The 18,599-nt window shown below is 33.3% G+C and overlaps 2 protein-coding genes across 8 annotated transcripts; both read left to right on the forward strand.

The window, feature by feature from the left end:
- Positions 1 to 12,567: 12,567 nt before the first annotated feature.
- LOC113709679 (B3 domain-containing transcription factor VRN1-like) lies at positions 12,568 to 14,397 on the forward strand. Of its 7 annotated transcripts, none has more exons than XM_072066539.1 (3): positions 12,568 to 12,840; positions 12,947 to 13,007; positions 13,253 to 14,397. In XM_072066539.1, the coding sequence occupies exon 3, from the start codon at positions 13,273 to 13,275 to the stop codon at positions 14,191 to 14,193; it is 921 nt and encodes a 306-aa protein (XP_071922640.1). In that variant the 5' UTR covers positions 12,568 to 12,840; positions 12,947 to 13,007; positions 13,253 to 13,272; the 3' UTR covers positions 14,194 to 14,397. The 7 variants fall into 7 exon arrangements, with proteins under 7 accessions (XP_071922640.1, XP_027088313.1, XP_071922639.1 ...); XM_072066538.1 differs by having other exon boundaries at positions 12,569 to 12,840; positions 13,178 to 14,397; XM_027232512.2 differs by having other exon boundaries at positions 12,568 to 13,007.
- Positions 14,398 to 15,328: 931 nt separating this feature from the next.
- LOC140014517 (uncharacterized) lies at positions 15,329 to 16,214 on the forward strand. The gene is made up of 2 exons (XM_072065451.1): positions 15,329 to 15,629; positions 15,889 to 16,214. The coding sequence occupies exons 1-2, from the start codon at positions 15,430 to 15,432 to the stop codon at positions 16,109 to 16,111; spliced, it is 423 nt and encodes a 140-aa protein (XP_071921552.1). The 5' UTR covers positions 15,329 to 15,429; the 3' UTR covers positions 16,112 to 16,214.
- Positions 16,215 to 18,599: the final 2,385 nt, after the last annotated feature.

Below are 18,599 nucleotides of genomic sequence, written 5' to 3' on the forward strand. Positions count from 1 at the left end.
ATGGTGTAATTTTTTTTTAACATGTTATAACACCTATGTATGTTTTTATATGTATAATATGAAATAAATGTTATGTTATTGTTATTATATAAATACAATTTGTATGAATTAAGTAATATGTTATATTGTCGTAATAAAGTGATGTAATACTTTGATAAAATTTCAAAAGAAGGATTAATAAAATTATTATTAGATCTAATACAAATAAAAAAATTAAATCAAATAAAAAATAATAATGATAATGGGGTGGGATAGGTGCACCCGCGAGGGTAGTGGGGCAGGGCAGGGGTGGGGGTTAGGGGAGCAGGGGATTGGGCGAGGGCTGGGGAAATTTTTGTAGAACAGGGTGAGTTGCCTACCCCAAAACTGCCCTGCTGTCATCCCTATTAGAATATAGAGGTTTTGGATTCATATATTATTCTTCCCATTTCTTAAATATCACTTCTCTCCTGCTAAAAGAAAATTTTTAAAAAGGTGTTCGATTCTTCTAAACTCAAGTCAAAGTTGAAATCAAGGTTTTCTAAGGCATAATCACAATTCCTAAAATCCTTGTGGGTAAAGTAGCTATTTTAGACGATATCTCGGTCATACAATTTGACTTGAAAACGTAGAAGGGCCCGTTTGCAGTTCTCTTTCTGTCCCTTCTTTATCTCCTCTTATATTCACTTTTGCCATTTCCTCTTCGTTTATTCTCCTCATTAACGAATGTAGGATATTAGTTAGTATCCAGGGAAGAAATTTAGGTTCCAAATTTATATGTTCTCAATCCAAGTTAAGCTTCTACATTTTGTTCCACATACACATAATCAAGAGATGGACAATTTCAACTTGTGCACTATATCAAATATCATGTCTAAGAATATCCTCTTTAACTTCAATGTTAACAGACCGAATGTCTTTAATTTGTAAGGAAATACAATTGTTGTCTGCACATTAATATATGTTAGTGAAATAATAAAGTAGGCTGATACAAAAGAGAAGAATAAATACAACCTAGAAAGAAAGTAAAGATAGAAAAATAACAATAGTAACAATCCGAGGCTTGTGAGCACAATTTCCTTAAAACAGATTCGCCCCCTCCAGGTAGAGTGCTCGAGGTTGAGTAGGCGTCTGTCTCCCAGGATACAACGGATTAAAGGTGAATATGTCAGCACCAAACTTTATTCACCACAGCGAACTCGAACTAGAGCAATATGGAACACTATAAAATATGAAGATGCAAGAAGGAAAAAGAGAGAGAGAGAGCGCGCTTGCTTTTGAAACAAAAGGAGATATTTATAGATGCTAGCCTAAGGTGACTGTTCGAAATTGGCAACAAGAGTTAAATTCCAGATAATTATCTTTACGTTTATCAAAGTACCATATTCATGTACATACACGTATCTCAATAAGATAACGATAAAATCATGTATCAAGTACATGTATCCTATCATGAATAATATATATGAATCCTATGTACATGAATAGATAATTATCCTTTGATTCTTTCAAGAGTGCCATTATGAGAACAATTTTCTCATTCACTCTACAATGAATATAGCCAATTTTCTAACAATCCCCCACATGAATGAAAAATTGTTTTGATTTGACTCGACAGTAGTGTTCCACGACTGAAACCTGCATAAGATAGGTTGGTGTTACCCATTGAACCTTCTCTTGTGAAATACACTTACTTTACTAGCAATCCAGTAGACATGATGTCTTTGAACTGTCCCGCTTTTTAGTGTAAATAAACCATATATTTCACACAGGAATCATGCTCCATTTGTTCAGTTCTCATAGTTATGTTCGTTTTGGCCATGAACATCAACCTGGTTCAGCAAGAGTTTTTTAAGAATTGAGCCCTAAACAATTCTCTTTCGAAGCGGCCCCACTTTACTCTCACATAGGTGATTTACTTAAGTCTTCAGTAATTAATTACTTCACTTAAGAATCATTAAAGCACACCATTGTGCTATCCTTAATTCTCCTTTGCGTCATTGTTTCATTATGGAATGGGTCTAGGGGTATCCCCCCACAATGACTATGCTAAGTCCTTATAATTAGGTTGTCCCTTTGAACCTAGATCTTGGGATCTCCAGTCAACTAGGTTGGGTTTCCTTTATAACACTTAGTCTTCCATGGGCTTTAGTCTCATTCCCTTTGCCATTTTTGCAACCAACTCTCGATTCAATCCTTTGGTTAGCGGATCCGCTATGTTATCCTTTGATTTCACATAATCAATAGAGATAACTCCTGTTGAGAGTAGTTGTCTAATGGTATTATGCCTACGACGTATATGTCTAGACTTACCATTATATATGTTATTCTGTGCTCTTCCAATTGCTGATTGACTATCACAGTGAATACAAATTGGTGGCGCAGGTTTCTCCCATTTTGGAATGTCTTCAAGGAAATGGTGGAGCCATTCAGCTTCTTCTCCACATTTGTCCAAAGCAATGAACTCAGATTCCATTGTAGATCTAGCTACAATAGTTTGTTTAGAAGACTTCCAAGATACTGCCCCACTGGCAAGTGTGAACACATATCCACTTGTGGATTTTGAATCTTTTATATCAGATATCCAATTTGCATCAGCATACCCTTCTAAAACAGCAGGGTATCTAGTGTAATGCAGTCCATAGTTCCGAGTGTACCGTAGGTATTTAAGCACCCTTAAAATTGCTTTCCAATGATCAGCACTCGGGTTGCTTGTAAACCTGCTCAATTTGCTCACAGCATATGCAATGTCAGGTCTAGTACAACTCATTAAATACATTAGACTTCCAATGATTCTTGAGTATTCTACTTGAGAAATACTCTCTCCTCTATTCTTAGATAGATGGAAACTATTGTCTAATGGAGTTCTTGCAATTCCAGAATCATTCTTATTGAATTTTTCCAGAATCTTATCCACATAATGAGTTTGGCTCAAGACCAACCTGTCTGATATTCTTGTAATTTTAACTCCTAAAATTACATCAGCAAGCCCCATATCTTTCATGTCAAATTTTGAATTCAACATGTCCTTGGTAGATTTGACCATTTTGTCATTACTACCAACAATAAGTATGTCATCTACATAAAGACATAAGATGACATAGCCATTGTCTGTTTCTTTAGTGTAGACACATTTGTCACACTCATTTATTCTGTATCCATTAGTTATCATTGCATTGTCGAACTTTTCATGCCATTTCTTTGGCGCTTGTTTTAGTCCATACAATGATTTCATTAATTTACAAACTTTATTTCCTTTTCCCGGAGTTATGAAGCCCTCAGGTTGCTCCATGTAGATTTCTTCATCTAAATCACCATTTAAGAAAGCTGTCTTTACATCCATTTGATGTATCTCCAGATTTCTCAATGCAGCGATAGCAAGAATCATTCTGATAGAATTTATTCTCGTAACAGGAGAATAAGTATCAAAATAATCCAAACCTTCTTGTTGCTTGTATCCTTTGATTACAAGTCTGGCTTTGTACTTATCGATAGAGCCATCAGGTTTCATTTTCCTTTTAAAGATCCATTTGGACCCTAAAGGTCTACAACCAGGAGGAAGATCCACTAACTCCCATGTATGATTCTGTAAAATAGAATTAACCTCACTTTTTATTGCTTCTTTCCACAAAAATCCTTCAGAAGAACTTACAGCTTCTGTATAGGTTTGTGGTTCCTTTTCTAATAGAAAAGTTGTAAAATCATCTCCAAATGATTTTTCCACTCTAGCCCTTTTGCTACGTCTCGGTTCATCTTGTTGAATCAAGTCATGATCATGTTTTTCTTGATTCACAACTTCATGTGTTCGTTTTGAAGAACTTGATGCACCATTCGATTTACAAGGAAACACATCTTCAAAGAATGAAGCATTCCTTGATTCCATTATCGTATTTTTGTGTATATCCGAAATTTCTGAATTATACACAAGAAACCGATAAGCAACACTATTATGTGCATAGCCTATAAAGATACAGTCCACAGTTCTAGGACCTATCTTTGTTCTTTTTGGTGCTGGAATAGCCACTTTTGCAAGACACCCCCACACTTTCAAGTATTTGTAGGATGGTCTCCTACCTTTCCATAACTCATAAGGAGTTTTATCTTGTTTTTTCCGGGGTACCCTATTTAAAAGGTAATTGCTTGACAAAATAGCTTCGCCCCACATATTTTGAGGCAATCCTGAACTTAGTAACATCGCATTCATCATTTCCTTTAGTGTGCGATTTTTCCGTTCAGCAACACCATTCGATTGTGGTGAGTAAGGTGCAGTTACTTCATGAACAATTCCATATTTTGCACAGTAACCACCAATAGGTGTTTCATATTCACCACCTCTATCACTTCTTAACCTTTTAATTCTCCGGTTAAGTTGATTTTCAACTTCATTCTTGTAGAGAATGAATTTTTCCAAGGCTTCATCTTTACTTTTGAGCAAATACACATAACAGTATTTTGTGCAATCATCAATGAAAGTGATAAAATATTTATTACCACCTCTTGTTTGAACAAATTTCAAATCACAGACATCTGTGTGAATCAATTCAAGGGGTTCGGTGTTTCTTTCAATTGATTGAAAAGATGACCTTGTTAATTTTGCTTCTACGCAAATCTCGCATTTATGGTTTGAATTGATGTGAAAGGAAGGAATATGATCCAAGTTAATTAGTCTACGCAAAGTATCATAATTAACATGACCTAGTCTACCATGCCATAAATTGGAAGACTCAAGCAAATAAGCAGAAGACTTATTCTTATTATTCACAATAGTCATTACATTCAATTTGAACAACCCATCGGTTGTATATCCTTTCCCTACATACATCCCAGATTTGGATAATATAACTTTATCCGATTCAAAAACCATGCGAAAGCCATGCTTGTTCAGCAACGATCCAGAAACAAGGTTCTTGCGGATTTTTGGCACATACAGAACATCGTTCAAAGTCAATGTTTTGCCAGAAGTCATCTTTAGTAACACCTTCCCTTGACCTTCAATAGCAGATGAGGCAGAGTTCCCCATGAACATTTTTTCACCTTCAACCTTTTCGAAGGTAGTGAACATGTCTTTGTTTGTGCAAACATGTCTTGTAGCTCCAGTGTCAATCCACCATTCTTTCGGATTTGACCCTATCAAATTTACTTCAGAAACCATAGCAGTCAGGTTCATGTTTTCCATGTCTCCCTCGATTCTATCAAGCAAATTTGCTTCATGCTTCTTCTTCTTTGGAAGCTTACATTCAGTGGACTTGTGACCTTTTTTGTCACAGTTGAAGCACTTCCCTTGGAATTTCTGCTTAGAGATTTTCCCTTTTGCCCCAAGATTTCGAGTTGGCTTTTTACCTTTGGATTTTTGCCCTTGCTTATACTCCACAAAATTTGCTTTAGCATCAACATAAGTTGTTGCCTTGCAATCAGAACCCCTGTTGTCTTCTTCAATTCGAAGTCTAACGATAAGGTCCTCCATACTCATCTCTTTGCGCTTGTGCTTGAGATAGTTCTTGAAATCCTTCCACCCAGGAGGTAGCTTCTCAATAACAGCAGCCACTTGAAAGGTTTCACTCAAAAGCATGCCTTCAGCAAGAATCTCATGCAAGATAATCTGAATTTCTTGCACTTGACTGATAACAGTTTTGGAATCCACCATTTTATAGTCTAGAAATTTTCCAACGACAAATTTCTTTGCTCCGGCATCTTCGGTTTTATATTTCCGATCTAAGGATTCCCACAGAGCCTTCGCCGTCTTGTGTATTTGATACACGTTATACAGCGAGTCATGCAAGCAGTTCATGACATAATTTCGACAAAGGAAGTCGGAGTGCTTCCAAGCATCAATAGCATTGACAGCTTGTGCATCAGTTAAGCCTTCAGGCAGCTTTGGAGCATCCTCACTTAAGAATCTCGAGAGATTCAATGTTGTCAAATAGAACAACATCTTTTGTTGCCATGTCTTGAAGTTTAGGCCATGGAACTTCTCAGGTTTCTCACTATGGTTGGTAGAAACCATAGGAGTAATCTTCCCTTCAGGTTGTTTCACAATTGTGCCAGAGGCAGAGGCATCAACAGTAGATGTGTTGGTTTCTCTTCCTGTATTGTCAGCCATTGAGAACGGATCTGTTTTAAGATTGTTAGTGAAATAATAAAGTAGGCTGATACAAAAGAGAAGAATAAATACAACCTAGAAAGAAAGTAAAGATAGAAAAATAACAATAGTAACAATCCGAGGCTTGTGAGCACAATTTCCTTAAAACAGATTCGCCCCCTCCAGGTAGAGTGCTCGAGGTTGAGTAGGCGTCTGTCTCCCAGGATACAACGGATTAAAGGTGAATATGTCAGCACCAAACTTTATTCACCACAGCGAACTCGAACTAGAGCAATATGGAACACTATAAAATATGAAGATGCAAGAAGGAAAAAGAGAGAGAGAGAGCGCGCTTGCTTTTGAAACAAAAGGAGATATTTATAGATGCTAGCCTAGGGTGACTGTTCGAAATTGGCAACAAGAGTTAAATTCCAGATAATTATCTTTACGTTTATCAAAGTACCATATTCATGTACATACACGTATCTCAATAAGATAACGATAAAATCATGTATCAAGTACATGTATCCTATCATGAATAATATACATGAATCCTATGTACATGAATAGATAATTATCCTTTGATTCTTTCAAGAGTGCCATTATGAGAACAATTTTCTCATTCACTCTACAATGAATATAGCCAATTTTCTAACAATATATTCAAAATAGAAAAATAAATAAAATTATAAAAGAAAGCACGAAAAGAGAAAGATATTCTGACCTTATTACAAGAATGATCTAAAATCTAGGTTTTGACACATATGCAAATGAACAAGTAGCCCATATCTATTGCTGTGGTAGAGAAGATTCAGTCTAAAATTTGACAAAAACATGCACATGGTCAGAGAGGAAGTTCCAATACATTGCATAACAAAACTTTAAAGGCACGGTATATCACATTGACACATTGGAGGAATTTAGGAAAATAAAGACAAAGGTGAGCGTCGATCGAAGCACAACCTTAATGTACCACGAGACACCAAAAGATCAAAACTTGATCCTAGTGATTGATTATCGAGGAGTGGTGAAATCATGAAAATGCTAATCAAACTAACATTGTAATGAAAACACACGTTACCTACCAAATTATGAAAAGGCCACACACAAAAAGCAAATTTTCCATTAACACCTAAGGAACTAAGAAACATGAATGTTACTAATTTAAATCAACAAGGACCTATGTGCAAAATGTAAAAAATCTATGGGACAACATACAAATTTTAGAACAACAGTGAATGATAAACAAATATGCGCTAGGGTGTAACTGAAAGGAAATCTGTCCTGGATTAACCGGCAAAAGTCAAATTCTCTAACGGACAATAAAGATAAAAATCAAAAAACGAAAAGTATCACAATTGATATGAACAATCCAGATCCGACCAGATTACCTCGCAACAAAACTCATGGTCAAGGTTATAGGCCGCAAGTAAACCCATTTAACTAAATTTATCCATACCCGTCCATGAATAAATAGGTATGGGTATCTTTAGTTTTTATATATGGGTATAAATGGATTAAATGGGCATTATTAGATAACCCATCAAATCCAATTAACCCATTTAGAATTGTTTTCTCCCAAATCTCCTCTCTTTCCCCACCCATTTTTTTTTAGAATTTTCATTTTGTCATGATGTTAATTACTTTATTTTTATTGTTGGTTTTATCTTATCATTTTATTTTCTCTTAGTTTGTTAACTTGCTCATTTTTCAGCATTACCAATTTATGACAAGTTTTAATCTCTTTTCTTACATTTCCAAAATGTAATTTTAAATTTACACACAAAAAATGCTAGATATTTAAAATTTTTGGATTAAATTTTCATGTTAACTTTTATAGTACTTAGCTCAAATTTTTATATTCTTATTGTACAATTATTAAATAGTATGTAATTTTGCGACATAGAGTACGGATGGAAAAAAAATTGATAATTAGACTTATTGAGCATTATAAGTAAATATTTAAAACTAGTGATGGGTGCAAAGGGTGGTATAAATTGATAACTTAGTTTTCAAAAATGAATTTAAATGAGTTTACAAAAATTTAAAATGAATGGGTTATAAATGGGTAATTCAGTTACCCAATTCAATTTTGACTTACCCATTTATACTCATCTAATTAAATAGATATAAATGCGTTGACTCATTTATACCCATTATCCATTTTAACCAACCCAAACCCGCTCAAATCACCCATTTTGACGCTAGTCAAGGTCCTACTAAATTCAATAACGTTTGGTGTGAATTTTCTCTTTTTCCTTTAAATCATGAAAGATTTGAATTCAATGAACCAATATTGTACAACTTAAGGTAATATAGTTCTCTAATCTGTCTCAACATCATGCGTCGCCGGCTTCGTTTAACCCAAAAAAAAAAAAAATGCACTCGCTCTGTGTGTTGAAGAATCCTCAACTCCAACGACAAATGAATAGATGAATTTTCTATCAGGGGCTTATAGTGGCGGATCAACATACATTCCAGTTGGGGCCTGTGTCTCCACTGGCCAAAATAAATTACTTACGATGGCATTTAAAATTTTTAAAAATTACTTTATGTAACAAGTATGAGCCATGACTACAATTATAATTTGACAAAAGCAGATAATATTAAGTTCCAATTAAACTCTTTAACAGTCCAGCTGCAAACAATTTCATTTGGCGCAGAATTGTACATTTATGTTAAAAAGTTATACTGCCATCACACTTATTTTTATATTCCTTCGCTGAATCTTGTTAGTTATGCATGTTTATATTTATCAAATGAATATTGTGCTATTACGTATCACATGAATAAAGTTGTTAGAAGTAATTCTTTAAGTCGCTATTTGTTAGAAGGGAAAAGAAAGGAAATGGAGGAAGAAAAATTTTTGACGTCTAGATTCGTTTTTTAGGAGGGAAAGGAAATGATAGGGAAGGAAAAGGAGGATAAGGTTTAGTTATTTTTTGTTAACTTACTCTCTCTCTCTCTCTAAAGTGGACTAAAACGAAGAGGAAATGAATTAATGAAAATTTTAAATTTTCCTTAAAAAGCACATGTGTTTATAAATTAGACTCTTAAATTGTTGATAAAAATCTACTAATGCATAATTTCTTTTATTTTCCTTCCCTAGTCCAAAAAACATTTTCAATATTTATTTTTCTTTTAATCTCGTATTTAATCGAAACATGATAGATGGGATCCCTTTCCTCTATTCTCTTTTGTTTTCTTTTCTACTAGAATTCTCTTATTTGCTTTCTTTTCCTTTCCTTCACTCAAACAGTGTCGAAAAGGATTAACAATATTTGCTATTTTCAATTTGTGCCCCCCATTAGAAATTGTTTCCAACTCCGACACCAGGCACTCACACGATAAAAGGTCGCTTTCATGTTATTTTATTTCCAAATATTTTTTATCTTTACTGCCAACGCTAGAACGAGGAATGTTATAATCTTATGATGGACATATTAATTTTTTAAAAATCCTACCCTAATCGGTGGTGAGAAGAGTATGGGGAGAGGTGAGAGGGTAAAAAAGATAAAACAAAATTCTACTCTAAGTGATATACAACTAATATGATTTGTACAAACTAAAAGATAGAAATTAAAAGATATCTCACGTTCTGATTTTTAAAAGTTTCATGTATATTTATCTTTTAGACATATTGTGTTTTTAAAATAACTTAGAGTAGATGAATTCTTAATTTTTAATTTTTTTTATGTGCTTATCTTGTGCCTTCCCTATCTATCAAACTAGTTTTGCAGTAGAATAAAAAAACAACTATTTAGTCAATTTTATAAAAATGTCGATATAAAATACAAATTTAATGTATAATCTATTATAACTTGTTTTAAGTATATTACTAGGTGCGCATTGTAATATAAATTATTTTTATAATATAAATTTGAACATCTAATTCAATGAATAATAATTTAAAAATGGAAAAAATAACATTCAACAATACCATAACATTCAAAAATTTGACAATAAATAAAAAGTGCAGTAAATAGTATCAAATAATATTCTATTCTTCAGAAACTTGTTTTTGTTTTTCTTCTGTTTGAACATCCTTCTCGATTTGTCCATGCAACTCAGCATTTATTGATTTTTCATTATCACTGCATGATAGCAAAGCAGGATAACTAAGTATGAAAAAATAAATTATTTATCGCATTCAAGATTATGTATAACAATATGTAAAGATTATAATTTAAGAAAATAAAATAGTATATTAAATCTACCTTCTCATGCAAATCTTTTTATGAGGATTCCCTTTCTCTGTGGTTTTTGTTGAACCCTCTGATGAATGATTCATATGAAGTGTATTGAAATGCTGTTAATTAAAATCATCTGTTGTACTAATTGGAATCTGAGAAGAAGATACTTTAGGTTGGTATTGGTTGTCAGTTCTGCCAATCTGATAATGATTTATCAAAAATAAAGGTAAAAATATTATGTGAGATATAGTATGTGAAACATAAGAGAAATTTATTGCACATTACCTGTGAAAGCATGAAATGCGTTTCCCTCCCGAAATCACAGTGGAACCATCTAGTCACTATAAATCTATTACTACCTTGTTCCAGATTGTAATTGTTCAATTTGATTTGGAATACAAAAGGTTTCCACGTGATCTTATTTATAATTGATGATACGATTTCATTGCTAAATCCTTCCTGGAAACGAAATGCGTAATAGATTTTTTTTGTTAGAATATTCAACGGCTGAGATAAGTGTCAGATTGTCTACTATTATTAAAAATATTTTAAAACATTAGATATAAGTTTACCTTGTTAAATTCTTCAAGAACAAAAGAAAGTTTGTGTTCTATTATTCTTTCAGTCTTTTGATCAAATATAACAAACCAAACACTATTGGTTGCATCACTTGCCAAGACTTTTAACATATACCTGTATAAATACACATATTCTAAAAATTATGTTTATGTAGATATTGTAGCAATCAAAATGATAAAAAGGTTAACACCTACGACATATCTCAATTTAGGATACTCCACATTTTGACTGCAAGCATTACACAGTTTAGGATACTCCATATTTTTCTTACAATACAGGGCCTTGGATGTCGACTACTGACAACATTTGAGAATACTCCTTGGATGTCGACTACTGATAGCATTGATAGTGGTAGCTAATATTCTGAATGTAGATAGAATTTGCTTTTAAACTTCTTGATTATGGGAGCAAGGAATTGACGTATTCTGCAAAGCACTTTCATGGCGCTATTTATGAAGTATAGACTATAAGTGTATATAGCCAATAGTTGCCGGAAGTTCATGTTGTTTAAGTGATCGGGTTCCTGGCCTCTCTTCTATTTAAACTATGTTGGTAAGACATAAGGCTGGATATTTTTTTAAAAACCTTATGAAACCATTCTCAAGTGGATTAATTAAGTAAACGGCCAAAGTCTGTTAATTAACTAATGAATTTGCAGATATATCTAATAGAGATATTTATGTCTCTTGTATTTATATCGCATTACTTTCCAGTGCCTTTTGTTTTTGGTTGTTTTTCCTAAAGGCAAATTAACAAACATATGATCACAAAAATCAATTAACAAACATGTTAGCAAGAATCTTACAAAAATAATGATGAAAGTACTTGTTTAAATCCTATGTCTTCATACAAAACAAACAGAAACTAAAACAAAAATAAAATAAAATTCAAGATATGTTACTAAACTCTTACAATTGAAGATCAACATGCCTTTTTAAAAAATATATATATTGAAAGAAGATGTACCTGACAATCAAGAGGAGTGGAAACCCAAAATCGATACTTTAATGTGCCAACCGCTTGTACTGAAAATACCTAACCATGAATTTGATATTTGAAATCAATATATTAGAGGCTATATGTAGTGTAGGCATAAGAAATAAGAATTGATAAGGATATAAAGAAATATTAATAAGAACATTAAAAGTAGGTTTGTCTTGATTTAAGTTGCTTAAAGTACATAACTTTGGGTAGGAAATAAAAATCCTATAATATTAATAATTCTTATAGGAAATAAAACCACAATCGTCCAAATAACTTCTTTTTTTCTTAAGAAAAGAGGATTTATTAATTGAAATTAGTTACTTTTCTACTTGTTGTAGTGATAACAATTCTTATTTATTTTGGTTCCTTATGTACTACACAAATTATTGGCATGAATTTGGAGATATATCTAATAGAGATATTTATGTCTCTTTTATTTATATCGCATTACTTTCCAATTCCTTTTTTGGATAGGAAATAAGAATCATATAATATTAAGAATTCTTCTAGGAAATAAGAATTGATATAAATCCAAACAAAAAAGGAGCAAGTCACGTAGGAAACTATTTAACGTCTCGTTAAACCACGTAGGAAAGAGAAAACATGAAAGAATAAGAATGAGAATACGATTTTATTATATATATATATATATATATATATATATGAGATTATCCTGTGTATTCCTGTACCTATAATAAAGTTTTTTTTTTCCTTTTTTTTTGGTTGGAACGAAAGCCCTATATAGGTTAATTTTGGAAAGCAAAGGGTAAGAATAATTCGAATAAATGCGGTTGCTGAATTTGGGAAAAGGGTCACTTTCACATCCGAAGTCCTAATCAATAAATAGAGAAGGAGACGACGAGCGGAAGACGCAAGAGAATGTTGAGAGTGAAAAAAAAAACCAAATAACCCAAAAAAAAAAGGTAAAAAGTAAAAAGAGGGCAGCGTGGTTGAATCTTGGTGAGAAGGAGAAAGCTATTGGACTTCAGCCTTTTGGAGGTCTACGTTTACATTATATAGCCTAAGGTAACAATAATCTTTTTTCCTACTTGTACTTTGGTTTCATATTTAATCGATTCTTTTATTTTATTTTCTTTGTTTTTTCCCTTTAACATCTGTTTTTTGTGGGAAGAATTGATTGGAAAAAAGAACTAAACAAGAAAATTGATTGGGTTACCTTCAGCATACAATTGGTTAGTTTCTCTGATTTTTACTCTTGATTCTCTGATTCTTGAATGTTTTGAGTCTGAAAATTTTTGGGGTAGTTAAGTTATTCTTTGATTTGAAATATGAACCTTATTCTTACTTGCCTTTTAACATCTTGAATTTGATTTCGTTTTCGACTTTTACTTTGATATTGAAGTTGACTGGTGATTATCCTCGATTATATGTTTTGGGCTTCAACTTCGATCTTCTCTGGCTAACATGGAAGATTCAGATAATCAAGAAGGGTCAACAATGAAGAACAACAGGGACTGGCAGAGTTTGGATGCCTCGAGTTTCTACCGGATAATTACGCAGCCTGCTGTTGATGAAGGCCAATTGGGATTGCCCAAGAACTTCGTTAAAGAATACGGTGACGAAATCTGCTCCAGTGTCAGGCTTAATGTTCCATCTGGTGGCATATTTCGTGTTGGAATTGAGAAGGATGAGAATATGCTCTGGCTCCGTGATGGTTGGCAAAGATTTGCCGAGCATCATTCTTTGACATTTGGACACTTTCTGTGGTTCAAATATAAAGGAAATTCAGAATTTGATGTTGCCATATTTGATCTCACTGCTACAGAGATTGATTATCAATGCTGCAGTAATAACAGTAAAAAGTTCAATCCCGTAGCAGAGACTACAGTTCCCGAACCCGAACACGACGCTTTTTGTTCTGCCAAAGCAGATGATCGTCATCCCATAGAAATCTCGTCTTCTTCAGAGACCGAGGAAGTAGAAATTCGCGATGTAACTACTGATTCGGGTAACCCTCGTTCGATCAGGAGGAGGTCAAGAAGAAGAGGAAAGAAAATTTCGGAGCACGACGTTGTTACAAGGCTGTTCAAATCAGACAATCCATACTTCTCAATGACAATGAAAGAGTACAATTTGAGCCGCTGTTATATTGTGCATGTTCCAGCTGAATTTTCTAGCACTTATCTGCGCACTGATAAAAAATCTGTTGAACTTCAGGATTCTGATGGAAACAAGTGGACTGTTGGTGTCATAGTCAGACATGGTAGGGTTATAAGTCTAAGCAAGGGATGGGGTTATTTTTGTAGGGATCACAAATTGTGTTCTGGAGATGTCTGTGTCTTTGAGGTGATCAAATCTAGACCCGTGGTGATAAAGGTGACTATTTTTCCTGCCAGAGAAAGTGTAGAAGTGAAGTAGATGTTGGTGTGAATTGTGATGCTACCCTGCTGATAGCCATATTTGTGAGATTCATGCAAGATTTTGCTAAAGCCCAGACAATGTTACCTAGATTACAAGGACTGTTTAGCTATGAATTTGTTAAGGTTTGTTATATGGATGCTTTGCAAGTTTTTATTCCTTTATCTGAGTTGTGAATTTTAATCAATTCCTACAATTTTGGGATACCAAGAGTTTGATCAGTGTCAAGAGTTCAACTTCTGTATTTATTGCTAAAGAATTTGTTGCTTTTCCCAAGGTTACAAGACTTTATTTTATTTTTTCTAAAGTATGATTCTTATCAATTCCTATAATCTAGGATACCACAAAATTAATTGATTCTCAAAATTAATCTAGGATTCCTATATAAATACATGATACATTAATGATTAACCCCGTATGAATTTTATATTTTACCATATAACCCCCTTATGGTTTTCAAAATATACACATAATCCCCTTAGTTAATAAATAATTTTCAACTTTACATAAAGGTATTTTTGACATTTTAGGTGACTCCGTTGAGAATAATCATTCCCATCACTTTGACACTTTAATCCAAACCATGAGGGGGTTATATAGTTTTTAAAACCATAGGGGGGTTATGTAAAAAAAAATGCTAAACCACAGGGTGGTAAAGTTGAATTTGCCCTTTATTTTTTAGAAAGTATAATCTAGGATACCACAAAATTAACTGATTCTCAAAATTAAAACTCATATCTTTGTCAAAAAAAAAAAAAAAAAACTCTTGTTGCATTTTCCTATACTAGCCGTCTTCTTCTCTGTGCTTCTTTCATGGCCGAAATACTTAAAAGAAAAGTTCATCTTTCTTTCATAATTAGCAATGAGAATGGAAGAAAACTGGGGGAAACAATCGATGAGAAAATGTTTCTTTCCTTTTTGGTTCAATTAGATGATTCAGTAATGAGAATGAAAGGAAACTCCCAAGCCAGAGTGCGTATACCATATTCATGCATCCGTCTCAATTTAGAAACACCAAATCAAGAGTGAGAAAGGAAAACGAAACCAAATGGGAATTGGACTTTGCCCAATACAAAATTTACCCTTTTCGGTCAAATATGATATCTCCTAATAATCCCATTAGGAAACTTTTAATTGTTTCCCTCTACTCCCATAAAAGTGTCTATACATGCAACAAATACCAAGGAACTCAGGTGAGAAGACAAGACATAAGACGGAGTGAGTGACTGAGAAAAGATGGAAGAAGTTGATCATGTGGAAGAACAAAACGAGTTGGAAGGATTTGATGAGGAAAAATTTGTGCAAGAAACTGAGGAGGGAAAAATTGTGGAAGCCCACGTCAAAGGAATAAAAGAAGCTTGTGATAAGCTAAAAGAAGTTCGAGATACAGCTTTGTACCTTGCTTCTTATCTAAAACTACAAAGGGAAAAGGATAGGTATTCTTCTTTTCTTTTCTTTTCTTTTATAATTATACTATTTTCTTCCTTGGAATAATAATACCAAATGTTACGTGCTATTTTATTATATTGCACTACGTTGCTTGCAATAATTAGCACATTCAATTACTTAATAGTTACTTTATAATTGTATTGTATTACTAAATTACCATCAAAGAATACGTATATATACATAATTATATCAATGATTAAGTGACATGATAATCTCATTTAATTTCTTGTTTTCTAATGGTGCTAGGTTTATCAAATTGAGGCAGGAGCTGGAGGAGGACGAGGTTGCATATAACCATATTGTGAGACAGAAGAAAACACAAGAAGCTTTGAGATTAATGTCCACTAAGGCCAAGATGCTGAATGGTGAACATCCTAGGGTTCAAGAAGAGGTGTTGAGGCTGCAAGCCGAACTTGTTGGGTTGGTAAAGACACGAACTCGATCAAAATATGCAACGATTGTGAATTGATTCATATACAATCAGATTTTTTTTCCCTCCATTCCTTCATGATTTTTTTGTACCCCTTCTTAACTTCATAGACTGTGGTAAAGTTGATTTTCTTTTAAGAGTTCATTAGGTATAATAGGATTGTATCCCAAGTTGGATATTAGCTTTTATATATATATAAATCATTTTTACTGTAACACCGGAAGCAGTGTAGCAGTCCGGCAAGTTACTGTGCAAACACGACAACAAAAAAATAAACGATGCACTGTAGCACGTACTGTAGTGGTACTGTAGCATTGTATTTGGTAATGATTTGGCATATTATAAACAAATGTTAGTCTTCCTGTTTATAAACATTCTTGTGTGTTCAGTGATTCATTTTGCTTTATGAACGGTAGAAGAAAAGAGTGACCACTTTCTTGAGCAACTTTTGATACTTTTTTAGCAATATACTAATTAACTCTTTAGCAAAATTGATTACCTCAATTAAATATACTACAAGAATTTTAGCAAGGAAATACAATAATCCAAAGGAACGCCGATGCCATAGATATTAAAAATTAATATAAATTTCTACCATGGAACTATCAGATAGATACTATAGATGTGAAAAATTAATAAAAATTTCTGCTGTGGAATCAAAACTCGATCAAAATCTAATTCAATATATTTTTGGAACCAGTGCAATAACTCAATAAATTGTAATAAAATCAACAATTCGAGAGTTCAACTCATCATTGTGTCTGGATTCGTCTCTAAAAATTCAATTCATGCAATCCAGAAGGTTAAAAAAGCCATCATTGTTAAAGCCGTTATCGTCAGTATCACAAATACTAAGGTTCGTCCGCCTTGCAGAATTTACACCAATAGAAAGCCATGACTGTCTACCATTGGTAAATAACACGCATATTCAAAACTAACCAACAGTTCCCTAGCAATTTGCACAAACTGTCCCCTGATTACAGTGCCAAAAGCTACAAGTATAGCTTCTCTTGTCCGAAATTCTTCACTTTCCATGATTTTGGCATCGCCTTCTAACATTTGCAAAGTGAATGGTGACTGACAAAGCAATCCTTGCTTCGATTCTTGATGAAAAAGGGGCCAAGTGATTGAGAATGTATTTGCTGGATGAAGTTTTTGGTTCTTGAGCCACAGTTTCTTGATTCTCTTCTCCCTATGACCTCCTTAATGGCTATTTTTCGTGAGTTTTGAAAGATATGACTACGAATTGTAATCTCATGAATTATGACTGGTTGGTTTAAAATTTCAACAAGTCGTGGGACTCTTGACAATTTCATAGAATTCGTTGAGAATTGAGGTGAATAATTGAAGTTTTTCTTTTCTTTTGTAGTTTCTGATCATGAAAGATAAGAAAGAATTCTTGCTATGCTATCTTTGTATTTTAAAATTACTGACTGGCTTTGGATAAGTTTGAGTCTCTAGTGACTAATTTTCATTCATTTATTTATCCGGGCCTAAATTCGAAACCTCGAAAAGGTGTGGCTGGCTGATAAGGGATGACACGGCATCCAGGTGGCAGGTGGCTAACCCAAAATTGAAAAACAAAACAAAATATAGGTCTAGGTTGACAAGTAAGTTTTTTAGGTATTTGTCTCAAATTTTAAATGTAGATTAAAGTAAAAGTTATAGAAAAAAATTTTGAAATATATAAATTTTTGAATATTTTGAAGTGTATGATTTTAAAATTTTAAAATTTTTTTTGAGATTATTATAATTAAAATTATTAAAAAAATATATAACAGATAAACTTGACCAAAAACTTACTTGCCAAACAAGGCCATACACCCAATTAACATTCCCTGCACAGCTGCACTTGCTACCTCTCATTCCCGGTCCAAACTTCCGCTATCCTCCACTTGCACCCAATCCCAAGAAGCTGATGCAGCCCTATGCGGCTATGCTACTACCTTCTGCAAATCCGCTGGCACAACCAGTCCCTACCTCCTTATCCAACCAAAAGAAACTGCATTACAACATATTTTAATATCAACATTAATCTCATTTAGAAACTAAAATTACTAAATGGCTTATATATGGCCCCATTTGGAACCCAAATTTTTTAGAAGTTTATTTAAAACTTACTGTAGATCACTGTAGAAGTTGTAGTAAAACTGACTGTATAAGTTTTTTAAAAATTTTACTGTAGCAATTTTGGAAAAACTTTACTGTAGCAATTTTTTTTACAAAAATTTTTTTTTTTTAATAACTTAAAAAAAATTCTCGTCGAAATTTTTTTTTTCTGTAGCCAAAAATTGTGCTCCATATTACTGTAGCAAAATTATTATGACTTTTTCAACTAGCTTGCATCTAAATAGGTAAACATGGAGATTTTCTTATATTTCACAGTAATATGGAATCTCAAAACCTGTATGCAAATAATTTGTTATAGCAAAATAATTTAGAGAAGTTGTGAAAATATTACATTCATACAAGTGGAAATGAATCCGGTAAATAAGTACATGACCAGAAGGCTTCAATTGCTACATGA

The sequence above is a fragment of the Coffea arabica genome, chromosome 9e (assembly GCF_036785885.1).
Source record: "Coffea arabica cultivar ET-39 chromosome 9e, Coffea Arabica ET-39 HiFi, whole genome shotgun sequence".
Classification (NCBI taxonomy): domain Eukaryota; kingdom Viridiplantae; phylum Streptophyta; class Magnoliopsida; order Gentianales; family Rubiaceae; genus Coffea; species Coffea arabica.